At 35.1% G+C, this 26,133-nt stretch overlaps 5 protein-coding genes across 7 annotated transcripts in view; 1 reads left to right on the top strand and 4 right to left on the bottom strand.

The window, feature by feature from the left end:
* LOC108730136 (putative cystathionine gamma-lyase 2) overlaps window positions 1-2,775 on the bottom strand; it is a 3,647-nt gene extending 872 nt beyond the window's left edge. The window contains 8 exon segments of the mRNA XM_018459637.1: window positions 5-38; window positions 168-320; window positions 389-524; window positions 611-691; window positions 693-773; window positions 912-1,199; window positions 1,655-1,795; window positions 2,699-2,775. Of these exon segments, the coding sequence (XP_018315139.1) occupies window positions 5-38; window positions 168-320; window positions 389-524; window positions 611-691; window positions 693-773; window positions 912-1,199; window positions 1,655-1,792 (911 nt within the window). The 5' untranslated portion in view covers window positions 1,793-1,795; window positions 2,699-2,775.
* A 1,959-nt stretch (window positions 2,776-4,734) lies between these two features.
* LOC108730170 (putative cystathionine gamma-lyase 2) lies at window positions 4,735-8,610 on the bottom strand. Its single transcript, XM_018459701.1, has 8 exons — window positions 8,558-8,610; window positions 7,559-7,718; window positions 6,100-6,387; window positions 5,821-5,952; window positions 5,595-5,727; window positions 5,372-5,524; window positions 5,073-5,238; window positions 4,735-5,008 (listed from the first exon to the last, which is right to left on the bottom strand). Exons 2-8 carry the CDS (start codon window positions 7,694-7,696, stop codon window positions 4,870-4,872), a joined length of 1,149 nt encoding a protein of 382 aa, XP_018315203.1. The 5' UTR covers window positions 7,697-7,718; window positions 8,558-8,610; the 3' UTR covers window positions 4,735-4,869.
* Window positions 8,611-9,889: 1,279 nt separating this feature from the next.
* LOC108730172 (putative cystathionine gamma-lyase 2) lies at window positions 9,890-12,918 on the bottom strand. Its single transcript, XM_018459704.1, has 8 exons — window positions 12,898-12,918; window positions 12,535-12,696; window positions 11,176-11,463; window positions 10,913-11,044; window positions 10,684-10,819; window positions 10,461-10,613; window positions 10,162-10,327; window positions 9,890-10,100 (listed from the first exon to the last, which is right to left on the bottom strand). The coding sequence occupies exons 2-8, from the start codon at window positions 12,670-12,672 to the stop codon at window positions 9,956-9,958; spliced, it is 1,158 nt and encodes a 385-aa protein (XP_018315206.1). The 5' UTR covers window positions 12,673-12,696; window positions 12,898-12,918; the 3' UTR covers window positions 9,890-9,955.
* Window positions 12,919-15,111: 2,193 nt separating this feature from the next.
* LOC108730154 (uncharacterized) lies at window positions 15,112-16,927 on the top strand. The gene is made up of 4 exons (XM_018459661.1): window positions 15,112-15,507; window positions 15,594-15,708; window positions 15,955-16,232; window positions 16,486-16,927. The coding sequence occupies exons 1-4, from the start codon at window positions 15,346-15,348 to the stop codon at window positions 16,825-16,827; spliced, it is 897 nt and encodes a 298-aa protein (XP_018315163.1). The 5' UTR covers window positions 15,112-15,345; the 3' UTR covers window positions 16,828-16,927.
* A 2,667-nt stretch (window positions 16,928-19,594) lies between these two features.
* Lint-O (L(3)mbt interactor in ovarian somatic cells) overlaps window positions 19,595-26,133 on the bottom strand; it is a 12,757-nt gene continuing 6,218 nt past the window's right edge. For all 3 annotated transcript variants that reach the window (XM_018459714.1, XM_018459712.1, XM_018459713.1), the window contains exons 2-6: window positions 21,060-22,579; window positions 20,494-20,692; window positions 20,290-20,399; window positions 19,868-20,209; window positions 19,595-19,778 (exon numbers count right to left, since the gene is read on the bottom strand). In XM_018459714.1, coding sequence (XP_018315216.1) covers window positions 19,632-19,778; window positions 19,868-20,209; window positions 20,290-20,399; window positions 20,494-20,692; window positions 21,060-22,379 — 2,118 coding nt within the window. In that variant the 5' untranslated portion in view covers window positions 22,380-22,579 and the 3' untranslated portion in view covers window positions 19,595-19,631. The remainder of the gene's footprint in view (window positions 19,779-19,867; window positions 20,210-20,289; window positions 20,400-20,493; window positions 20,693-21,059; window positions 22,580-26,133) is intronic.

Raw genomic sequence — 26,133 nt, 5'->3', positions numbered from 1 at the left:
TGTAAGTGCAAGCTGATGTTGCGGATGTGACGAGAGAACTGCAATGTTACAACAGGTGTATTTTATTGTAAACACTTTATTGTATTAATTATTCAGACATTAATTATATATGCTTCTTTTTTAAAAATATATAGAATAAGGAGAATAAAAATTGTACGGTTACGTACGTGGATGAATCACTTTCTCGACGTTAGGATGAGAATCGAGAAACATAGCTACGGCTAATCCATTTTTCATGTGTTTCTGCATTCTTAGTTCGAGCGTTTTCAAGCTACGATTGACTAAGGCACAATCAAATGGTGATGGAACAATTCCCATGACTAATTGAAGAACAAAATGTTATATAAAGTGTTCAAATGCATGCTCGGAAAAGCTCTTGTTGATTTACCAATTTGGTTGGACCGCAATTTCTGCGCGAGATCGTCCCGGCGCGTTATAGCGGCACCCATAATCACATCCGTATGGCCATTCATATACTTTGTCAATGAATACATCACTATATCGGCACCAAGATCAAGAGGTTTCTATATTAAAAGTATAATATGCAGTTTCTATCACATTGGTATCATACGATTGAATGTAATTTTTCTCGAATTTATGCCAAACTTACTTGAAAGTAACATGTCAAAAATGTATTTTCAACTACTAGCATAATGTCTGGACGAGATTTTATCTACTAGTATAATGTCTGGACGAGATTTTAGACTTTCAGCAACAGCCTTTATATCTGTCAGTTTCAGCAGAGGATTTGTCGGCGTCTCAAACCATATCATCTACAATAGAACAAATTCTAGGTAATTCAGAAAATGCTGATATGATATAAAAAACGTAATATTTAAAATACAAAATATTAAATTCTAATACAAGGTAAGTGTAAATATAACACTAGTATTTTTAGGTTTTTTATTTACCTTTGTATTTGGCTGTATGGCATCTATAACATTTTGTATATCAGTCATATCAACGAAGGTATATGTCATGCTCTGTCTGCTACTAAATTTCCGGATGTAATTGTTGGTTCCACCGTAAAGATCATCTCCGACAATCAAATGATCTCCTGCCTTCAATAAACCTGTAATAGCAGTAAGGGTACCTAATCCAGAAGAGAAACAAAAGGCATGTTTGCCATTCTCTAAAGCAGCCAGGCATGTCTCCAGAACGTTACGCGTGGGATTACCGCTTCTGCCATATAAATATTCCTACATGTGAAATGAAACAATTAAAATTCAAATGTCTTTATACAAGATTGTTGATTGTTTTTGCAATAATATTCAAATATATTCAAATTCACTTAGATATTTAAAAAATAGCATGTAACACAAGTACTATTTTTAATCAAATAGTACTTTAAAGTATTTTTAATTTATATTCAAAAGAATAAAGCTTTTACTATTCTTTTTAAAGGATTCTGGGCAGTGAAAATAAGATAAACAGATGCAATCGAATTGTTATTCTACCTTCGAATTGTTATTCTCCCCCGTTCGTAATGTCGATCGGTGGAAATTGCGCTGATTGAACAAATCGAGCGGGAACAACAACGGCGTATAAACATCCGTGTTGCATGCATTAATAAATGCCTATCTCGCTTTTGTCTTTATTGCTAGGAACTATATGTGGATGAATTTTTTGATGAGCCAGACGTTTTAGTACTTACTCCAGATGGTGCTGGATCATCCTGCTTAAAAGTAGTCGACATCACCAAAGGTGGTACAACCGAGCAATGACTCCATTGATCAGGGTTTTGCCCGGCATGGATAGCTATCGTCGCGAAACCTTTTCCCGTTGACGTCATCGTCTATTCAGTAAAAAAAAATGTTCTGCGAATATTGATTAAAAATATAATTTATTGTTAATCTGCTGTAATTAACAGAAATATTGTTTAGTGAAACAATATTTCTGTAAAGGGTTCATATCACTTTGACCTAAACATATACGGGGTTCCCTAAACAGGAGTTGTATCTATATCGTTGAACGATTTTCTTTTTATTAATTTATTAGTAACAATAATATAATAATAACGTTCAGCGTGCGTAATTTTAATTTTATTATTTTTATCAAAAGTTTATTGCGTCTTACTTTTTATGTCACTTTTTATGTCATTTTAAATGCAAGTTAAATTATTATCGTGCGTGTCGTTCAATCCTTCAACCACGGAGTAAATGTAGTAAGAAATAGACTAATTAATTAAAATTAACGTAACTCTAACAGAGAGTTATAATTCTAACATAATAATTCTATTTATACTGAAAAGCGCGTCCGATAACAACTTGGGACTCAAGAGATATCACATTTTTTACGTGACGTTAAAAATGAGATGCGATGAATCTGCTATAAAAATTAAAAAATTAAAATTGTTAAATTCAAATTAGAAAACGAAATCTTGTCTCGTTATTTATACGTTAAGAAAAGAAAGAGAAGTATTCTTTTTTTTTAGAGATCGGAGTGCTCTGGAGCGTTGTGGAACGCTTTGGATAGCGTTCGTAGAATTTAAATTTAATTGCGAGAGTATTCTGTTCGTGATTCTCCTCAACTACACTTTCTGTACTCGTCCAGTTCGGACGTTCTCGACTCCGTTGCAAAAAATGTAGTTGATTAAAGGGACTGTTTTCTTGGCAGTGTAATTCGAGTAATGAAATAGCCTTATCAGGTGCCGAATTAACGAGAACCTATTTGAAAGTCATTAGCAAAATTCACTTACTTAATGTCAATATCGTTGAACGTCTACTGAAACTGAAGTCGATTGAAGTAAACAGACCGACGACGAGCTACTTAAATAACTTACAATTACGTTGACAGCCGTGTGGCCGATAAAGGAGGAGAAGGACAAAGTCTTCTGCACTCTCGTGGGGCGTTGGTCTATTCGCGTTGTTTGCACTTTTCGCACTCAACACCTTCGCTTTCTTTCTCTTCAACGTTCGAATACATATTTATCTCATTTCAAGTGCAAAAATTTTTGAGGGTTTCAAGAAGAATTTTGAACAGACCTGTACTGCCTGATGATATAACATCTGACGTAATGATATATCACGATATATATGCTAACATGAAGTAGATGCGCGATACGCACATATCGATACACACAATGTATCGTTACGCGAAAAAAAATTTTTTTTGCAAAAATATAGGTTATAAATTTAAAAATGCAATTCCAACCGACATTTTCGCAAAACAAATCATTCTTTCTCGTAACAATATTTATTTTTACCGTATCGATCGAAAAAAAAAATAGAGAACAAATTGAAATCTTCAATGTTAGGAATGTGCGATACGAGAAAATGCGTATCGATTTTAATTTGTAATTTGCATTTAAGATATTATGTATATTTGTTAGTATGATTATTAATGTATATATTTACCTACTATATGATATTACTGTATATTATGTTACATACATATGTAACATAATAAGTACATTTTGAATTTTTAAAAATATGCACTAAAATATACATTAATGCTACAAATAAATATTTATTGTGTATTATATAATTGTGAATATTCGTTCATTCCTATTCCCATTATATAAAAAACTAATAAAGATTCTAATAATCACAATTTCAACTTTCAGGAGTTTTCAAGGTATCAGGAGAATACATGGCAAACAGAGTTTGTATTATACATAAAACTTCAAAAATATTTCTTATTTCCTAGAGAGAGAATTTAATTTCTGTATTTCTAAAAATTATCTTGTCGAAAATTCAAATTTGCGATAATCAAATATCGTTATAGAGTATAATAAAAAAATATAATCTGTAAGAAATTTTATATATATCATTTTATCTATAAGGAAGCTGAAGTATTCAAAATTTCCAGAATTTTATACAACATGTAATGCGAAAAGGTTGAAAGTAGTACGCAACTCGATAAGAAATCGTTCATTGAACATCAATTCCGTTGTAATTTCTCACTAGGAATGTGGAACACGGAACGTTAAACAGCAAACACGAAACACTCAACACACACAACGCATGCACGCACAATACACAATGCGGCATGTGAAAAGCGTGTATAGATAGTTCTACATTGATCGCATCGCAGCTTCGCAAGCGTGTCGCAAACATTGCAATCTAATCAGAGTCGAGCTAGCTTGATTGGACCGCAACGCTTGCGACACTGTGATGCAACTAATGTAGAACAAGCTTAATACAACACGATACCTACTACGATCGTACGAAGATCACTTGTAAATCTCTGGCGTGTCCACATCATAAAATTCGTCATAACATACGATTCATCAATGACGCTGCTAATTTAGGTCGTGTTCGTATTTTACTGTCAGTTGTCAGTACAGTATAATATGTCTCGATGTCCTCAACTCGCGGTCTCGCGTAAAGGAATACGGTAGTGTCGTTGCGCTTGTCTTAGCGCTGAGACATTATCGTATCTCCCGATATAACGGGAATTATAGCTTTTCAGTACTGGCAGTCATCTGGCAATCATTTGGCAGTAATAAACGAACATGGCCCTAATCTGCAGATTACATTCATATATCTGGCGATAGTCGAGCATCCATTACGATTTTGATCCATTCAAATGAAGAAATGAATAAATATATAAAGATAATCCATACACTGGACTCTCTTTTCATTTATTGAAGTCGAATTTATCATACCTTGTAATTATTGTCGTTAATAACGACCAGATAAGGGTTGACATGTTTGTAGATTTTGTTTTTATGAATTTTAAATAAGCAATTAGCATTAAACATCTTGGTTAGTTCTTAGCCCTTATGTGTATTTATTACTTTGTTTAAATTATTTGAGCTCATTATCTAATCGTTCATTGTTGTAATTTATTTTGTTTTTGAACTTGAAAATACATTTATCTGCATATTCAGAAATGCTTGACAATTCTTCGTTAATTCATTAACAATTAAGCGTCCAATGCTTGTTTGAGATCAGCTATGAGATCATCTTCGGTTTCAAGGCCAACGGATAATCGTATTAATTGATCAGTTATGCCTAACTTTGCTCGCATATCTTCCGGCACGGACTCGTGCGTCATTAAAGATCTAAAATGAGACAAATTAGTTCAAACTATATTTCTAAATATACAAATTTCTCGAATATACTTACGGCAATTCGGCTAGCGATTCGTAACCGCCTAAGGATTCAGCTAAAATGAAAACTTTCAATGCTAGCAAAAAGCGCTTAGAATCGCCTTTCAGATAGAAAGAAACCATTCCGCTGTGCCCTGTTTGTTGTGTAAGTGCAAGCTGATGTTGCGGATGTGATGAGAGAACTGCAATGTTACAACACGTGTATTTTATTGTAAACATTTTATTGTCGTATTAATTATTCAGACATTAATTATATATGCTTCTTTTTTAAAAACATACAGAATAAGGAGAATAAAAAATTGTATGGTTACATACGTGGATGAATCACTTTCTCGATATTAGGATGAGAATCAAGAAACATGGCTACGGCTAAACCATTTTTCATGTGTTTCTGCATTCTCAGTTCGAGCGTTTTCAAGCTACGATTGACTAAGGCACAATCAAATGGTGATGGAATAATTCCCATGACTAAATTGAAAAAGAAAATGTTATATAAAAGGTTCAAATGCATGGCTCGGAAAAGCTCTTGTTGATTTACCATTTTGGTTGATCAATCTCTGTCCGAGATCGCTCCGGCGCGTTATAGCGGCACCCATAATGACGTCCGAATGGCCATTCATATACTTTGTCAATGAATACATCGATATATCGGCACCAAGGTCAAGAGGTCTCTATTTTACAAGCATAATATATTGGTTACAGTTTCTTTCACATTGACATTATACGATTGAATATAATTTTTCTCAAGTTTATGCCAAACTTACTTGAAAGTAACATGTCAAAAATGTATTATCAACCACTAGTATAATGTCTGGACGAGATTTCAGACTTTCAGTAACAGCCTTTATATCTGTCAGTTTCATCAAAGGATTTGTCGGCGTCTCTAGCCATATCATCTACAATAGAACAAATTATAATGCAGAAAATATTAATGCGACACATTAAAAAAATATTATAATATATTTAAAATACAAAATATTAAATTCTAATAAATAGAGGTAAGTGTAAATAATACAGTAATATTTAAAATTTTTTTTATTTACTTTTGTATTTGGTTGTATGGCATCTATAACATTCTGTACATCAGTCATGTCAACAAAGGTGTATTTCAGGCCTTGTTTGCTACCGCATTTTTGGATGTAACTAATGGTTCCACCGTAAAGATCGTCTCCGACAACCAAATGATCTCCTGTCTCCAATAGACCTATAATAGCAGTAAGAGTTCCTAATCCAGAAGAAAAGCAGAAAGCATGTTTGCCATTCTCTAAAGCAGCCAGGCATGTCTCCAGAACGTCACGCGTAGGATTGCCGCTTCTGCCATATGCAAAACGCTACATGTAAAATGAAACAGTTAAAATTTAAACGCCATTATACAAGATTGTCTTTTTGCCATAATATGCAAATGTATTTTAATTCACTTAGATAATTTGGAAATAATATACACAAGTATTATTTTAATCAAAAAGTTCTTAAAAGTATTTTTAAATTATATTCAAAGAAATAAAGTTTCTACATAAGTCTACAGTAGTCTTTCTACATAATTCTGTGCAAGTGAAGATAAGATAAACATATGTAATCGAATTGTTATTTAACCTTGGCGAATATTTGACCCACGTGAACTGTTATGTGACTTAATTTTGAACTGTAGATTTATATTGCAGAACTGGAAAATTAAAAAATTTAATAATTCATATACAAATATTAGATATTAGGCATACAAATATTAGATATTAGGCAAGATGCAATCTCAGCCGCACTTGCTGCTCCTACATTTATATCTATTATTCACATAAGTGATTTAATATATTATTGTTTATTTGTTCCTCAGATTAATAAAGAAAAAGGCTAAATTTTTCAAAATTATACTAAATTCTCATACCTTAATCGTAGGTGTCAAAGGATTTGCGGGTTATCGTCATGCCGTTCATTTCATCAGGGTGAGGAGCGCGCGATACTATATCAGTGCGCTTCTCGCCCTCATTATGTGAATGGCAAAGCTCACGAAACGTTAGCATTAGCAATGGATCGCGACACGGCGATAATCCGCAAATCCTTTGGCATCTCTGAAGAAAATACTCTTGAAAGCCCCAAAAGTATTATCAGTTTATATTTTAATATACGAAAATATATACTTGCTTTGACAACAGTACGTTTGGCTCGCATTTTTCTTGTTAAATCGCCAATTACTTACCTATTAATTAAATTCCCAAGTCATTACTTTTTCTTTTTTTATTTATTTGTTTCTCATCTGTTCCATTTATTTGTCTTTTATTTGTTTAAATTATTTGTTACTTTATTTGTTTCAACATTTCAACAAAAAATAATATAAATAAATTTATTTTTAAAAAATATTCCATTTTCATAGCTTGTATGTAACTTTAATTTTATTAATTACAGGAACTTTATGCAATTTTTGCTACAGACGCTACGTTTGATATTAATTAATTAACGGAGAATAATTGCTAAAAACCATATGGGTGGATTTTAATGAGTCAGACTTACTTTAAGCTGTGCTGGATCATCCTGCTTAAAAGTAGCTGACATCACCAAAGGTGGTACAACCGAGCAATGATTCCACTGATCAGGATCTTGCCCAGCATGGATAGCTATCGTCGCGAAACCTTTTTCCTTTGAAGTCATTGTCTATTTAGCAAAAAATTTTCTGCAAATATTAAAAATAAATAATAAATTAAAAATATAATTTATTATTAACTTGCTATGATTAATTAATAGAAATATTATTTGTTGAAATTCGTATTTAGGGGACCCAATTCAAATCACTTTGATTTTGACATACATGTGTGGTTTCCTAAATGGAGAGTTTTACCTATTGTTTAACAATTTTATTAATATATTTATTGGTATAGTGATAATTAATATAGTAATAACGTTTGGCACACGCAACTTTAGTTTTTTATCGAAGATTTATTGCATCTTATTTTTTGCGCCGTTTTAAATGCAAGTTATCGTGCGTGTTCAGTCTTTCGATCATCCACGAAATAAACGTAAGAAACAGACCAATTAAAATTAACATAATTCTAACGCAGTCTATTTATATTATTTGTACTGAACAACACGTTCGGTAACAACTAGCAACTTAAGAGATAACACATTTACGTGTCATAAAAAGTGAGATGCAATAAATCATCGATAAAAATTAAAATTGTCAAATGCAAATCAGGAGACAAAGTCTTGTCTTATTATTTATACGTTGAGAAAAGAAAAAGAAACTTTTTTCAGAGATCGGAGCGCTCGTTCAATTTAGAATTTAGAGCGCTCATTTAACTTAAATTTAAACTTATAGTTGAGAGAGTATTTTGTTCGAGATCCTTGTCAGCTACTTTCGCACTCGTCTTGTTCGGACGTGTCGGGCTCCGTTGAAAAAAAATGTAGCTGATCAAAGATATTGTATTCTTGACAGCGAACTTACAATTTAAGCGATGAAATAGCCTTATTAAATACCGAATTAACGAGAATCTACTGTCAGCGAAATTTACTTACGTTGATGCCAATATCGCTGAATATTCACTGAAACTGAAATGATCTGACCTGAGCTACTTAAATAACTTGTAGTGATGTCAACCGCGTAGCCGATAATGCAATCATATATCGTGATATATGTTAATATGAAGTAGGGATGTGTGCGATACGCGTATTAATACATACGACGTATCGTCACGCGAAAAAATGTCTATTATACCAACATTTTGCAAAAAAATCAGTTTTTTTTTCGTAACGATATATGTATTTTTACCTTATTGATACAAGAAGAAAAACAGAGAATATACAAATTTAAATTGATATGTCATGTTAGAAATGTGACAAATAGATAACGTACGTATAATAATATAGGTAATGTACGTATAAATTAAAATAAAATATATATATTATCAATAATACTAATCGTATAAGGTTATAAAAATATTTAAAATATTGGTACATATACTATCAGTATTATTGATTCAATATTAATGATTAATAATGTTGAATATTAATGATGAATATTAATGACAGTATTATTGTAGGATCACCTTAATGCAACACGATACTACGATCTACGATCGTACGAAGTTCACTTTACTCATCTCTCGCGCCCACGTCACACAATTCGTCATAGAGACGTACAATAAGTTATCACCGATTTTGCAAATTACATGCACATATCAAGCGATAGTCGATCCATCGCGCTTTGATACACCTAAGTGAAAAAAAATGATTAAATATGATTAAATATTAAATATGTAATTCATAGGATAATTCAGATGGCCCAGATTTCTTCAGCCCGCAAAAACAACGATTTCCTGATATCCTTTTATTGACGTATAACGATAATGTGGCACTCAATTTATGTTTTATACGTCAGACTTATACTTTATAAAACGTTTACGATCATTCTTGTACTTTTCATTTCAAATGCGAATTTTGTAAATTCACATGTTTTTAATCAAACAACAAGGGAAGATGACCTGCGCCAATTGTCCTTACAAATTTTATTATATCGACGACACGAATCATTTTACCAATTGAATGACTTTAAGCAGCAATACACTGAACATGGGATTATACATTTCTCCTATAAGACATGCGAGCGAAAATTGCAAGAACATCTTCCTTTTCATTTATTGTAGTTGTCGAATTAATGGCAACGGATCATATACCTCGTTATTATTGTCACATTGATAAGAGTTGAAACGTCTGTGGTTTATGTTTATGTAAATTTTAAATAAGCAATTAGCATTAAACATCTCGCTTGGCTCGTAGCTCTTATGTATATTTATTATTTTGTTTAAATTATTTGAGCCTGTTATCCAGTCGTTTATTGTTGTAATTTATTTTATTTCTGAACTTGAAAATACATTTATTTGCATATTCAAAAATGCTTGATAACATTTCGTTAATTCATTGACAAGCGTCCAATGCTTGTTTGAGATCGGCTATGAGATCGTGTTCAGTTTCAAGGCCAACTGATAATCGAATTAATTGATCAGTTACACCTAAGTTTGCTCGCATATCTTCTGGCACGGACTCGTGCGTCATTACGGATCTAAGTAAGAAGAATAGATTAAAAATATATTTTTAAACACACATTTCTCGAATATACTTACGGCAATTCGGCTAGCGATTGGTAACCGCCTAAGGATACGGCTAAAACGAAAACTTTCAATGCTAGTAAAAAGCGCTTAGAATCGCCTTTCAGATAGAAAGAAATCATTCCGCTGTGCCCTGTTTGTTGTGTAAGTGCAAGCTGATGTTGCGGATGTGACGAGAGAACTGCAATGTAACAACACGTGTATTTTATTGTAAACACTTTATCGTCGTATTAATTATTCAGACATTAATTATATATATTCCTTTTTTAAAAATATATAGAATAAGGAGAATAAATAATTGTACGGTTACATACGTGGATGAATCACTTTCTCGATATTAGGATGAGAATCAAGAAACATGGCTACGGCTAAACCATTTTTCATGTGTTTCTGCATTCTCAGTTCGAGCGTTTTCAAGCTACGATTGACTAAGGCACAGTCAAATGGTGATGGAATAATTCCCATGACTAAATTGAAAAAGAAAATGTTATATAATGTGTTCAAATGCATGGCTCCGAAAAGCTTCTGTTGATTTACCAGTTTGGTTAAATTGCAATTTCTGCGCGAGATCGTCCCGGCGCGTTATAGCGGCACCCATAATCACATCCGTATGACCATTCATATACTTTGTCAATGAATACATTGCTATATCGGCACCAAGATCAAGAGGTTTCTGTTTTAAAAGCATAATATGTTGGTTACAGTTTCTTTCACATTGACATCATACGATTGAAGATAATTTTTCTCGAATTTATGCCAAACTTACTTGAAAGTAACATGTCAAAAATGTATTATCAACCACTAGTATAATGTCTGGACGAGATTTCAGACTTTCAGCAACAGCCTTTATATCTGTCAGTTTCATCAAAGGATTTGTCGGCGTCTCTAGCCATATCATCTTTTATAGAACAAATTATAATGCAGAAAATACTAATGTGATGTTAAAAAACATAATATTTAGAATAATAGATATTAAATTCTACAAGGTAAGTGTAAATAACGCAGTAATATTTTTAGTTTTTTATTTACCTTTGTATTTGGCTGTATGGCATTTTTAACATTTTGTACATCAGTCATGTCAACGAAGGTATGTTGCACACCTTGTTTGCTACTACAATTCTGAATGTAACTATTGGTTCCACCGTAAAGATCATCTTCGACAATCAAATGATCTCCTGCCTCCAATAAACCTATAATAGCAGTAAGAGTACCTAATTCAGAGGAAAAGCAAAAGGCGTGTTTGCCATTCTCTAAAGCAGCTAGGCATATTTCCAGAACGTTGCGCGTAGGATTACAGATTCTTCCGTATCCAAAATGCTACATGTAAAATGAAACAATTAAAATTAAAACGCCATTATTCAAGATTATTTCTTTGCCATAATATTCAAATAAATTCGAATTCACTTAGATAATTTGAAAATGATATGTATAAGTATTATTTTAATAAAAATTATACTTAAAAATATTTTCAAATTATATTCAAAGGAATAAAGCTTTTACATGTTCTTTCAAAATAATTCTGTGCAGTGAAGAATAAGATAAACAGATGCAATCGAACTGTCACTTAATTTTTCACCTACGCGAATTGTTATGTGACTTTTTAACTGTAGATTTATGTTGCAAAACTGCAAATTATTTAATAATTCATATAAGAATATTAGATATCAGGCACCAAGATGCAGTCTCGACGTTACTTGCTGCTCCTATACTTATTTCTACTATTTACATAAGTTTAATATATTACTGTTTATTTGTTCCTCAGGTTAATAAAGAAAAAGTTCAAAATTTTTCAAAATTATAATAAATTCTTATATAGCTTATATACCTTAGTTAGAAGTGCCAAGGGGTTTGCGGTTTATCACTGTGCCGTCCTGATGAAGTGAACGGCAAAGTTTACGAAACGTTGGTATTAGCAATGGATCACGACACGGCGATAATCCGCAAACCCTTTGGCATCTTTGAAGAATACATCCGTGAAAACCTCAAAAGTATTATCAGCTTATACTTTAGTATTCAAAAATATATACTTGCTTCGACAACAGCACGTTTGGCTCGCATTTTGCTCGTTAAGTTATTTAGCTATTAAATTCCCAAATCATTCCTTTTTCATTTTTTATTTATCTGCTTCTCATCTATTTCATTTATCTGTTTCTTATTTGTTTCAATTATCTGTTGCTTATTTGTTTCAACTTTTCAACAGAAAGTGATATAAATAAATTTATAAAATAAATATGCTATTTTTATAGCATGTAACTTTAATTTTATTAATAGATACAGAGAAACTTAATATAATTTTTGCTAAGTACAATTAATTGATTTAATAACAAGGAGTAATTGCTAGAATCTATATATGGATGAATCTTGATGAGCCAGACGTTTCGTACTTACTCTGGGCAGAGCTGGACTGTCTTGTTTAAAAGTGGCGGACATCACCAAAGGTGGCACAACTGAGCAATGATTCCACTGATCAGGATCTTGCCCGGCATGGATTGCTATCGTCGCGAAACCTTTTTCAGTCGACGTCATTGTCTATTCAGTAAAAAAAATATTCTGCAAATACTAATCAAAACTATATTTTATTATTAATTTGTTGTAATTAATAGAAACATTGTTTGGTGAAACTCCTATTTAGGGTACCCCGTTCATATTACTTTGACCTGGACATATCCTCCAAACAGGAGTTTTACCTATTGTTTAACAACTTGATTAATATATTTATTAGTAATGATAATAAATATAATAATAACTTACAATTCAGGCGATGAAATAGCCTTATCAAATGCACAATTAACGAGAATTTATTTGAGGGTCGCTAGCGAAATTCACTTTTATTGATGCCGATACCGTTGAATATCTGTTAAAACTGAAATGACTTGACCAGCGCGGTAAGCTACTTAAACAACTTGCAATGATTGTCAACCGCGTGGGTGATAATGCAACCATATATCATGATAATATATATGTTAATATGAATGGGATGTGCGATAATCGTATTAAAATGCACACGACATATCGTTACGTGAAAAAAGACGATTTTTTGCAAAAATGTCTATTACAGATCGCCTCTAAAGGCAATTTCGACATTTTTGCAAAAAAATCAGTTTTTTCTCGTAATGATTCATGTATTTTTACCGTATCGGTAGAGAAGAAAAATAGAGAATATACAAATTTAAATCGATATATCATTAGGGATGTGATATATAGATAATGGACGTATAAATTAAAGTAAAATATATTGTCATAAATATATTGTCATAAGTATATTGTTAAAATAAATATATTGTCAATAATCGTATAAGGTTTGTAAAAATATTAAAAATATTGATGTATACTGTCAGTATTGATTCAATATTAATAATGAATATTATTGACCGTGTAGGGTACCACCTTAATGCGATACTAATATACGATCTACGATCGCTACGATCGTACGAAGTTCACTTTACGAAACTTTAAGAAATTTTACGTTTCTCTGGTGCGCCCATGTCACACAATTCGTTATAGACGTACAAGTTACACATTAACGACGCAGCTGATTTTGCCGATTATATACACGTATCAAGCAATAGTCGACCATCCATCGTGCTTTTGATCGCGCACCCAAGCGAAAAAATGGTTAAATATGTAAAGATGTTCCATAGACTGGATAACCCAGATTTGCACGCAGAAAACTGCGATTGCCTGACGTCCCTTTATTTTGATATATAACGGCAATATGGTATTCAATTTACGTTTTATACGTCATGACGTATAAAATGTCAGATTTGTACTTTTTAAAACATTTATGATGATCCTTTGCATCCACAAAGCTTTTTTCGAGCAATAATGATGATGCTTATCAGCATTAAGTTAAAGATCTTTCTAAGATGCTTATGAGCATCAATATTATTTAATTGCTTGTCAATCTAATTTGTGATACTACTACTCTAATTTTGTTAGGATTGTGTTTCAAGACTGATAAAATTAAATTCGACGCGCAGTTTGCAGGATTGGATATGAATATATGAATTTACACCGAATTATTTAAGCACCAAAAATCCAGCTCGATTGTTTAGGGCCTTTATTATTCATCGCGTATTTACGGTCTTAAAAGATACTTTGTTTAATACTTAATTGTTATACGTCCTGTAATTAATTAAAAGTGGGAAACTCGAGATTCGCAATATTAAGTTCTGGATTGCACTCACAGGTAGAATGATTGAATAGCTCCTTGGGCCTCCTCAATTTTTGAAAAAAAAAAACGTATACGAAGAACTAGGGAAATACTATAATATAGTATATGTAACGTATACTATAGTATTTCCTTAGTTTTTCGTATTTTTTTTTTCAAGAATAGGGGTCTTGATGGGTTCCGTAAAGCACATGATTTATCATGTTATCTTTGTTTAAAAATTGGCGAGTAATAATAAGGATAAAATGATACATCATGCATGTTATGCGTTTTATAGAACACAACCAGTACTGACAGCATATTTAAGATGGTCCTCGAACGCACCCCCAACAGCTCCAGTTGTTAAATGGACCGGTTTTCTCACGCATGCGTGTCAAAGGTGCGGCTTCAGTAAAGTATCCGTTAATAGTAAAATGAGGTTCATTAGTCCATATATTAGCCCATACAAAATTTTCTAAAAATTTATACATATATTTTATACGTTTTACATACATATGTTGCATATATTTATTTTCTTGATTTTTGCTTCTTTTCCGTTTAGATCTATTATTAAAATACATACTCTAGCGATATGAGGCTACAGTGGTTTCGAGATTCGTAGTATTTAAGAATTTAGCGCAAGAGAAATCAGATTTTTAATCTATCATCCCGACAAGATTTTACAATAAATTTTCGAGTGAAAAGACATTATTCTTAATTTGATGAATACAAGAACCGAAAACGTAAATTTCAAATGACTAAGGTATATAAATTAACTGCGTCGCACTGTAATCCTCATTAGGGTAGAAATCTAAATGATCGTCTGTTTGTCAACTCGAAAACTGTCGCTGTTGCCTCCGCGAGTTTTTGGTGGATCGTCTCGACCCTGATGTGATCATTAACGCAGCATCGATCATGGCATCAGTGGTGAGGGTAAACGTTAACAAGGGTGCAGAATTTCACCAATTCCACGAACCAAAACATTTACGTTCTTGAGAAAGAGATAGAAAGGAGAAGTCAGGAAAAAGAAACTCGAAGCATCTCTAAAGATGATAGGGAACATGGAAATCTTTGCGTCGCTGGTGCTGCTCGTCACAGAACTGATCCTCGGAGACGTAGTTAACCGAGTCACTGCCTTAGTGTCTCCTGATATATTAAATCTTAAGGATCCTTGCAATCTGTGCGAGAACACACTTACTGGTTTTCCAAATGTATGTGTTAACTGTGTGTAATGCTGAATTTTATGTGTATATTTGTTTATTTTATATCGTATATTTGTACAATCATTTCGTTTTAGAGCAGCTACATAAAATCCTGCTGTCAACGAGGCTGCAGATTTTTCAATCTAATCGACTCGCGTTACAAATGGGAGGAAGATCGTTTAAATGGCACTAGGAACGCCTGCGAGGCTTGTACGTCGCATCTATAACTGTGTTTTATTTTTTAAGAGTATCAAAGGATTTGGTTTTGCAATTTTCAAAGATATTTGTTAACAGTAAAACACAGTTTTATTACATTTATATATATTCAGAAGAATTCATATTCTTTCTTTCTATAAAGTCGCTTCCGTATTATTTTTTGTTGAGTTTGTAATTGAAGCATGTAATTTTACGTCTTCTACTTAATATGTAAAATTGCTTTTGTGTCATTTGTGACAGCGTGTTCCGAGGCTTACATAAATCCGAATGATCGCTGTATCTGCAATATTGGCTGTAATTTCATGGCCAAGCAACGAGTTTCAGATCTGTTACCTCTGTTTACTATCGCCACATGCATGGAAAAAAATATAGATATTTTACCCACGCCGCCTGACATACCGGAGAATGATATATTAACTGATCCTGGATTACGCAAGGAATTACTTCCTAAATGGTGGGATGCTGATGGCTTCAAATTGCCACAGACCCATGTTAAAACCATACCAATGGACGCCAGGGTAACATTTTCTACGATTAATACTAGTGCCAGTGAACGACAACTTGGTAAAACACTAACAGTAATATTATATCAATATTACAATTTTTTACTCAACAATATAAATGAATAACACATGTTGTACGTACCAGTTACATTGTTAAGTAAATTATAACATTGATATTGTATGTTATTGTTAGAAAGAGAGAGTTGGTGTTTACTGGGAATGTACAATACATTTGATAGAAGTGTGAAATACGCTGATAAAATCGTAGACCGTGGATTACACTCAAGCCTCTGATTGTTCTGGAGAAAGTAAACAACCGGCATCTACATCTAAATCTGAAACGTTTCAACAGGCGAAGAATATCCTCTCTCACATTGGGTATCTGTGTCGCAAGTACATTATAGCTGCTTCAGCTGGTCCTTTCGTCGCTATATCGTTATGTGCAATATCGTTATATTATATAAAGAAAGTACAGAGGTCATATAAATATAAGTTTTGTAAAAATATCAACTTTTCGAAGGATATTATATTATTCATGCCAAATGAAGTAGTGATGTACAAAATATCTCCACCTAAACGTCATGATGAATTATCCAGTCGTTCCATTTAAATCACATTTCGACTTGATGCGAGATGTATCACGTTTTAAAAGCCTTAGCATAATGTAATAGTGTAATGATACAAATGTTGTTTACTGTAAACACCTCTTTATTTTCGCGCTTTATAATTGCGCTTTAAAAATTTAGATTGCATTTACAGTAAGTGCTACAAAAAATTAAATTATTCCTTTTTTTTTATTAAAGAATTGGTGATATTTCGACATGCATATTTAGGACGTTTAATAAAATCTAGTATGAAGTAATAATCATGAAATAGTAACGAAGCAAAAACAAGCTCAATCGGCAATATATAATTTCTAAATCAATTGTATTTTATAAAATATCGAATTTTTCGAAAACTTTTTATATTTAAATCGATATAAATTAACATACAACGAACAAGTTCAAATTTGTAGAAAAAATAGACGTAAAACTAATGACAATATAGGTTAATCAAAGTAGGTCATTTGATTTGATCGCTCTTATTGTTTCGTGGAAAGCCATCACTGAAAGTCGATAAATAGTACAATATATAAAATTACGGAGAAGGGTTTGTGCAATATTATATTTAAATATATGTATAAAAGAATATTGTATTATATATTGTATATATGAATATTTTATATTATACAAAGATTTATGTCACGTTTCTTTCTCTATAAAAAGAAAAGAGAAAAGAACTGAAATTTCTCCATGCGGAAATTTTTGTCAATTGTGCGCTCTTGTTAGATTAGAATCGCATTAATTTGCAGTTTGTTCGACATGGTACATTTTGACGCTTGACACACTCATTACGTAGCATCACTGCGGCCGAAATTTTAAATAAAATATACGAGAATTCGATTAACTTTACAATATATACAAGTATATCATTATATACATATACATATACGAATATTTTATGCGTATCCCGAAAAGATATTTTCAGGATTTTTATAAATCATCTCTGTGTACATATTAATTAGAATTTAGTTGTAACGTGTATATATTTAAATAACATATATATATGTATATATAACACTCAATCTCAATTTTAATTTCTCGCGATATGTGATAAAAAAATTCTTATTATTCCTTATTCAAAGAGACATACAAGATAGTAAAGTTACGATATTGATTCGCGTTACACTTATGTGTCACTTGTTATATTTATTAAAAGCCTTCCATCGTAACTCATATTTATTCTTGTAAAGCAAGAAATTGCACTTTACTCTCACACGTGGATAACAATATAACTAAGGTTTTATCTTTTCGTTTAATAGAACATCAACACGTGTTTTATGTAAAAATATATTGAAATTCTCTTTATGTAGCAATTGAGTTTAGCGATGCAGTCTTGAAAATATCAAACTAAACGAAATTTATATGTAGTTAGGAATATATGTATATGTATAAATGTACAAGTTCCTACTTATAAGACTTATACTCCTTAAATTAAAATCTCATTGTTACCGATATACCGAGATATACACTGTTAAAAATGTCATGAAATTTAATGTTATACAAATTTTAAGTTACACAAATTAAATTCAATTTTATGGCACTAAATTAAATTTATTTGCAACTGAAAATATATATTTGTGTATATGAAATTTAGTGTACTTTTCATAAAATTTTATTAAGTTTAGTACATTTTTTATTAAATTTTATATAGATTTACATGAAATTTAATATAAGTAAATGTTAAATTTAAGTTACTTATAACTTCATTTTCATTGACAACATTAAATATTTTTAATGTTGTCAATGAAGATTTATCAGCTTGAAATTTGCTTCCATTACATGTAACGGAAGAAAATTTCTTTTTTTTTAACAGTGTAAAGAAAGATTTGGCGTATTCTCTTTAATGTAACTTATTGAAAGTAACTAGAATGTTCCTGCATGTCTATGCATATCTCGAAAGTCTTGCAATTAATCTCTGGAGGATGTTATTACAATGTACGTACAAATATCAAAATATTTATTGCATAATAGAAAAGTACATGTAAAACCAAGTATTGTGTTCTTTAACTAGCAGTACCTTATACAATTACATTCTACAAATAAATGTATTATTTATGTATGTAAAACTTGTGAAAATAAAATATAAGTTTACGTGACGCAAAATCGCGCACAATCAGTCGATGATTCTCTTTTCCGTTTAACATGCCCAACTGTTTATTTTGTTAGAACAAACTGTGTGTAGAGTTCATGATATAAGTTTAAATTTAACGTTAACAATTAACAGTTTGTAAATAGAAAATATCTGCTCCTTTTTACAAAATACCGCACATGAAAAAGGCGGAATGTACATTAAGTGCATATAATCGCAAAGTGCACATACATTTACAGATCGATATCGGTTTGGCTTGCGATAAATTATTTGCGGGAGACCTTAGCAATATGTCTCATGTATGTCTGTACAATACGGAAAGTGCCTTAAAACCGAATTAGATTCGTAATTTATAGAAAAATCATGTATAATATTGCTAAGATTGAATATATGCAAGATCTATATTATTGCTAATAGAGTTTGAGAGCGTTTCCACACTTTTTCAGACAATGTCCTGATCTAACCCCAAGGAGGGATTTAACAGTAAACAAAGTCCACTTCGAATATTATTGTTATTAAGGAGCACATATCTTTAAGATAGTCTTATTATTCATAAAGTCTTAGCGATATACATCATATATACAACGTGGAAATCGCCTAAAAATTAGAATTGTGTACAATCGTAATCTAAAAGATTTAATTTATGAAGTATAAATTAAATCGTATAAATTAAAATACGTACGCGATATAATAGAGATTAATTTCAAGTAAAATTCGTAAGTATTATTGCCAATACAATTCAGGATCATCCCTACGAAACTGAAGCTTCAAAACATGTCGGTATATTTTCAAAGCAGGACCTAATAGCAAATTGAGTCCGCACACAACGTCCTTTCGACTCATCATTAGAAGCGCGTGGCCGTCTATTTCCTGGAATGTAAATGCGGAACAAACATGGTATATCGGAACAATTACGCAAAGAATACTTTGTCTATCTAATAAATTAATTAAACTCTTACCTGCTGCCGGAAGACTTCAGCGTCCTTGGGAAATAACCTAGCAAAGTATTGATATACTTGTTCGGAAGTCCAATTTCTAGCGTCAGGAATATTTTCGGAAGAACCCCTCATGGGAGAAACTTGCGGACTTAAAACTGGCGGTAAGATAGTTGTGCTTGATGGGCTGTCCGGTCTGCTTGTTCCATTAACCGAATGAGTGTTTTGACTGTCATTCATCTTGCTCTGCTGTTTTTGCATGCACTCATTGCAATACCATTTAGTGTTCGATTTTATTGTAACGCGGGACGGATGACAAAAATAATGATAGGCGTCATCGCAGCTGTAACAAGTCGCTAACGGACCCTAAATAAAACAAAACAATTATTGGAATAAAAATAAAAAACCATGAACGTTATAAATAAAATGGAATGTAATAAACTTACAGCGTCAGAAGTCTCGCAACATACTGTGCAGGTTTTACAGCGCTCGCATTGCCAATTGCTGTTGGCTTTTTGTAGCATTTCCTCTGGACTATAAATGCAACTCGGATGTGCTGCAAGTATATGTAATACGTAATACACATAAATGTCGATAAAAAGTTTAAGAAAAATTAATCGATATTAACTTCAATTATATTCAAAAATTACCTCGCACTGTGCAATCCCTGCAGGCTACGAGAGCTTCTTGTTTCTCTTTGGCACAGAGACTGCATTGCCTAAACGGTCCATCCTTGACAGTTACCTTAGCAGAATCTTGTTCTTGCACCAACGAATTTTTATGACCTGGTCTACCTCGTTTGCGCTTCACCAAATTATTATCCGAAGGATCAAACACTTTTCTAGCTCTCTAAAATATAAAAACAACCACATGAATCGATATATCAATTTTCACCTGAATGATGGGCCAAAGAAAAAAAATTTACTTTCAACTACATTAACAATGATTTATTTTTCATTGTCTTAAAAATGGTACCTTTAATCTTCAAATATCCTCTTATATAAATCAATTCTTCTCGTTAATACACAAACAAAATATACAAACAAATGTATCTATCTGAAATCATCCAGAAGCGAGTACTTTACAAGACAATATTGTATTTTACTTTATATAAAAATATGTATTAAAGTAGAACTATACCTTGCATCAAGACGTCTTTCAAAAAAATATTTATAATATGTCACAAACACTACAGTTAATAGAACGTCTACGCTACCTTTCTCCTGGCGCTGCGGAATCCGGCAGTATTTACGTTGGACGGAGTCGGGGATGTGTTTGTCGACGAGCTCCTGCCGGCGTCCTCATCCTCACGATCTTCACTGGATCGTCGACCGGTTTCCTCGCGTTTCTCTCGCTCGTCCTTGGTCTGTTGGTAGTCTTCGAACTTAATCTCGATGTCCATACGGTCGTCCGTTCTGGCAAACAGACGTTGCTTGCGCTCGGCTTTGGCGGACCTTTTAAGGTTAGACGTAATCTTCTGGACATCGTTGCTCTTTGGTTCGTCCTTGACGTTATTGCTAATCGTTGACGTTGGCGTAGCTATCACCAGAGAATTGCGTTCTCGTTTATCACCGTCGACGACGGCGCCGTTGCATGCCACCTCGACGGACGCGATACCGCCGCGTTCGACGTTTTTCTTGTCGTTGACCTCGTAGCATTCCTTCCTCTTGATGGAATTCTGCTGCTGCAGTTGCCGATCCAGTTTCGGACTATCGTTGGTCTGTCGCGAGGACGATCGCGATGTGTTGGACGTAGTGTCGGTAAGGTTATCCGTCTCGTTGAACTCGTAGAGCTCAGCCGCAGTCGCCGCTGCCGCTGCCGCCGCTGTCTTGGTCGCCTTGGTCGTTATACCGTTGGTGCCATTGGTGAGGGTGCCGTTGGTAGCAGCCTCCTTACCGACACGCCGCTGCGTCGCGTTGCCGTTCTCCAGGGCGCAGGCGACCGCCGCGGAGGAGGACGGCTGCGAGTCGCCGCCGCGTCGCGACGGTGTCGCGTCCGTCGTCATGTCGGACGTCGCCACCAGCGAGTAATTGCCGTTGGACAGGCGCGCGAGATTGCCGCACGCGACCTCCCGACCGAGAAACTCCTCGACCACGCGACGCGACGTCGGGCTCGAGACACCGTCGAGAAGCTGCTCGATGAGACGACCGGCGGGGACGCCCTGGTCAAGGTAATCGGGCTCCTCGACCACGAGCTCGGCGACCGCACTTGACACCATGCCCGAGTTGAGTTTCTCCTTGAGAAAACCTTCCGGTCGATTCTTAAAGAGCTGCAATCGCGTCCACTTCTTTGCGTTACGGTAACTGGTGTTACCCTTGTAGTCGACCTGGATCACCTTCTCGACCTCGATCAGCCGGTGAAGATCGGCGATCGTGTCGCGCGCGTCCACCGCGTAATTCCGGAGCAGATAGTTGCAAATGCGATCGGCATCGGGACGCGCTTTACGTCGACGGAGTTGATCGATCGCCTCCAGTATGTGGTCCTCGTGCGTGATCCGCTGCGCCGCCTGCACCGGGTGTTGCTGCATCTTCGTCATTCGTATCGATATACGGGGCGCGACTCTGCGACTCACTACTTTATCTCCTCTTCCTCTTCGTCTCTCCTTGGCAATTCGGCCGGTCGCCGCTAACCGCTCCTGAACAATCCTGCCTCTCGTTGCCGAGGATGACGACGAGACCACGTTGGTTACAGTAATCGCTGCCAGGGTTAATAATGTTCACCAGGAGGTCCCGGTACCTTCGGAAAAACGAAACGCAGAGTTATACTTTTGGAAACGGGCGCGCGCGCTCGCGCGACACGCGATCACCGACGATCTACGCGCGCCGCGGACGTTTCCGCGCGATCCTCTCGTTTCGGCGTGTTTCGCCGTGTTTCGCCGTGTTTCGCGTGTGTCTCCGTGTGTGCGTGCGCCGCACCGGTTCGCCGCTACGACGGTACGACCGCGCGCTTCGTTCGTTCGTCCCTTCGTCCGTCTGTGCTGGTCCGTGGATCCCATCCGTGCGCCGCACCGCACCGTACTGTACTGTATCGTATCGCGCCACGCCGCACCGCATACACCTTACCGCACCGATACCAAATTTAAATTCTACGTCACGGATACCCAGACGTGGTCCCGACGTGGATTCGATCACTTTTGATATCGCCTCGTTAAACAATCCTTCCGTCTCTCGTCACACGGAAATGTTGAAATCTTCGCGTTTCCGTCCTGCTTCTTCCCGTGTCTCGTCGCGGGAGAACCGCGCGGATCCACTCTCGCCCTCTCACCATCTCTCTCTCTCTCTCTCTCTCTCTCCCTCTCCCACACCCTCGTACTCCGTCGCGCCGACGGGCGCGCTCTATCGAGCTCTCGCTCTCCGGCGTGGCGCGCACGCTATCGCCGCTCTGCCGCCGTCATCGCCGCGTACCCGCGCGATAAATCCGATCTTCGTACTATCGCACACAATGCACCGACGTGACGTGCGCTCCGTCCGAGAAGGAGCGAGACGCGGAGCAACAATTCGGAGAAACACGTCACGGAGCGACGGAGCTTGAAACGCGACTGTAAATGATCGAGGGAGGCGGCAGTCGATCGCGCGAATTATGGCGTCGTATCGTGAAACGCGCCAAATGTCTCTCACACCGAAGCGACCCCTTCGATTGGATCCCGGCGACGAAAGACGATGACGATGTCGAACTGAACGACGGAAAAACTCACGTAACAGAGGACATTTTCCGGTAAAGGACACCGTTGATGCGGACCGCGCAACACTTGTTGGCATTGTTTATTTTATTTGATATTTAGTAAACAAGAATGAAATGAGCTGCGTTCGGGAGATCAATCGTGTAACTTTTCCATTAACGCGGAAACGTAAAAAATGAAAATTTTTATGTATGTACAATTGGCCACAGAAAGGTTGCAACATTTTTTTCCTATGGACTTTGGAACTCAGTCTTACTTGTAGAACGGTTGAACGTAAATGGTTAGATCCATAAGAACCAATCGTTCGGTGAGAAAGCTACGTTCCGAAACCCTTAAAAAAAAGTGTTGCAACTTTTCTGTGACCGGCTGTACATACACACACAAAAATTTTCATTTTCATGTTTTCGCTCTGATCTGAGAAAAAGTTACACGACCGACCCCCAGCAGAAAAAGTAAGATTCTTTAATATGATTCATTTATACATTTAGACCCAGTGAGGGATTTAAAGTACTCTCGGTGTCTACAATAAGATTTTAAGGAATAAAACTTAGGCTTTCCACCATAACCTAAACTTTAAGGCTTGAACTGTAAGAAATTGGCCAATCACAGTCGAATGTGAGAAGAATAATCGTTCATGATTGGTCAATTTCTTATGGCTTAAAGGTCCAGCCACAATAGAAGGAATAAGGAATAAAGATTTCAACCTATCGAATATCGGCTACACCGGAATACACGGTTTCTGATAGGTTGAAATTTTTATTCCTTAGGTCCTGCGCACAATAGAGGAAATATTAGGAACAGGAATAGATATTAAGATTTTAACCTATCAGATACCAGTTACACCGGAATACACGGTTTCTGATAGGTTGAAATCTTAATATCTATTCCTCTTCCTAATATTTCCTCCATTGTGCGCAGGGCCTTATTCCTATTTTCTTATTCCTTCTATTGTGGCTGCACCTTAAGAGTTAAAGCTAAGGTTATAGCTTATTGTAGGAAGCCTATTACTCCGGATCTACAATAGAGTTCTAAGCCTTAAACCATAAGAAATGGGCGAATCATAGTCGATTATTCTCCTCGAATTCGACTGTAATTAGTCAATTTCTCACGACTTAAAGCTTAAGACACCTATTGTAGATCCGGGGTTAAGCTTTGAGTCTTAAGCCATAAGAAATTGCCCAATTACAGTTGAATGTGAGGAGAATGGTCGGCTATGATTGGTCAATTTCTTACGGTTTAAGACTTAAGCTTTAAAATCTCATTGCAGACCGCTTTACGTACATTCGTAGTTTCTTATTCTCTAAATTCTTTGGAGTGGTATCTCACTCTGAAAGTGAAAATTGAGCCAGTTTTGAAAAAGATATGCATAATCTCACTCTATTATTGTGTCATTCTATAATCTTAATTGAGATTACACGGTGAAGTAGTATAAATTTGAATATATATATACACAGGGTGACAGTATATATTTCTCTCACTATATTTCTTTTTCTTCTTAATCTTGTTATTTTAAACAACATACATTTTATGGTTATAGTTTTTTAGTTCTTAAAGTATTATTTTATATAAACAATACATTTGACTAGCGCTTGAAGGGACTTTGTCCCAGAGCGCCAAATAAATGGCGATTCAATCAATCACAGGATTTTGACAAAATCGTTCGTAGCCAGACTCTACGTTTTCCAGCAAGAGACGCAGATGCGACGTAGTATGAACACAGTAAATCATTGCAGCCTTGTTTAATATTGGCTAACGACAAGGATGTAATGGATTCACAGCCGCGATCCGATGTACGCAAACGACGCTTAAGAACCTGCAATAGCTGCATTCAGCAGAAAAAGCAGCTTTGCAACTGTTGTATTTGTTATAATTCTTTTATATGATTGGTCTTGCTCTTAGTCCGCGACCTATACGATAGATGTCTTTGTTTAACTTACAGGATAAACAAGGACATCTATCGTATAGGTCGCGGCCTAAACGCACGGTGTAAACGTAGCCATTGAGTGCTTCAATTTCACGCATCAGTTTATCCTTATTGGACCGATTGTTCCACCTTTCGGTACATTTTACGCGTAAGTAGCAAAATAATTCAATCGCATGCGCAGATTGTCACTTACTTAACGCGTAAAATTTCGGTAAAACCGAAAGGCGCGGAACAACCGGTCCATTGTTTATCAAATATAATAACAAGGACAAATGATGCTTGCAAGCACAAAACGGAACGCACCCAACATCTTCGAACACTTTCTTATGCAATATTTTTCAAAAATATTCAGACTCGTCTCTAAGGCTGACAATTACGCAATAATGTACAATATTGCCAGTTTAGTAAAATTTCTACCACATGTGGAGGTTTTTTCCTTTCGAGATTTTTTTGGATAAACAAAAAGTTTAGTTTAGGACAATTTCCAGATGATTTTTGAAGAAAAATGCAAAAAAAAGTCCAAATTACGGTTAAAATATCGAGAAAATCGCAATACGAGGAATAATTTTCGAAGAGACTCGGCAACGGTAATTGCGTAGTGCCGCGCCGATCGTCCGGTATCTCCTCGCCGCCTATCGTGGAGCAGCGGCCGGTCGCTTCCGAGAAAAGTTTTTGAATCATAGTCTC

The sequence above is a fragment of the Mycetomoellerius zeteki genome, unplaced genomic scaffold (genome assembly GCF_001594055.1).
Source record: "Mycetomoellerius zeteki isolate Tzet28-1 unplaced genomic scaffold, Tzet1.0 scaffold85, whole genome shotgun sequence".
Classification (NCBI taxonomy): Eukaryota; Metazoa; Arthropoda; class Insecta; order Hymenoptera; family Formicidae; genus Mycetomoellerius; species Mycetomoellerius zeteki.
The sequence above is the reverse complement of the archived record's forward strand: the minus strand, read 5'-3'. Positions and strand labels throughout refer to the sequence as shown.

Coding starts and splice junctions, on each gene's coding strand:
- LOC108730154 (XM_018459661.1), top strand. CDS start 15,346: ATGATAGGGAACATGGAAATCTTTGCGTCGCTGGTGCTGCTCGTCACA. Junction 15,709..15,954: donor TAGGAACGCCTGCGAGGCTT/GTACGTCGCATC, acceptor CATTTGTGACAG/CGTGTTCCGAGGCTTACATA. Junction 16,233..16,485: donor CCATACCAATGGACGCCAGG/GTAACATTTTCT, acceptor ATAAAATCGTAG/ACCGTGGATTACACTCAAGC.
- LOC108730170 (XM_018459701.1), bottom strand. CDS start 7,696: ATGACTTCAAAGGAAAAAGGTTTCGCGACGATAGCTATCCATGCTGGG. Junction 6,388..7,558: donor ATGATCCAGCACAGCTTAAA/GTAAGTCTGACT, acceptor TTTTACATGTAG/CGTTTTGCATATGGCAGAAG. Junction 5,953..6,099: donor CCATACAACCAAATACAAAA/GTAAATAAAAAA, acceptor GTTCTATTGTAG/ATGATATGGCTAGAGACGCC.
- LOC108730172 (XM_018459704.1), bottom strand. CDS start 12,672: ATGACGTCGACTGAAAAAGGTTTCGCGACGATAGCAATCCATGCCGGG. Junction 11,464..12,534: donor ACAGTCCAGCTCTGCCCAGA/GTAAGTACGAAA, acceptor TTTTACATGTAG/CATTTTGGATACGGAAGAAT. Junction 10,614..10,683: donor ATTGCAATTTAACCAAACTG/GTAAATCAACAG, acceptor TTTTCAATTTAG/TCATGGGAATTATTCCATCA.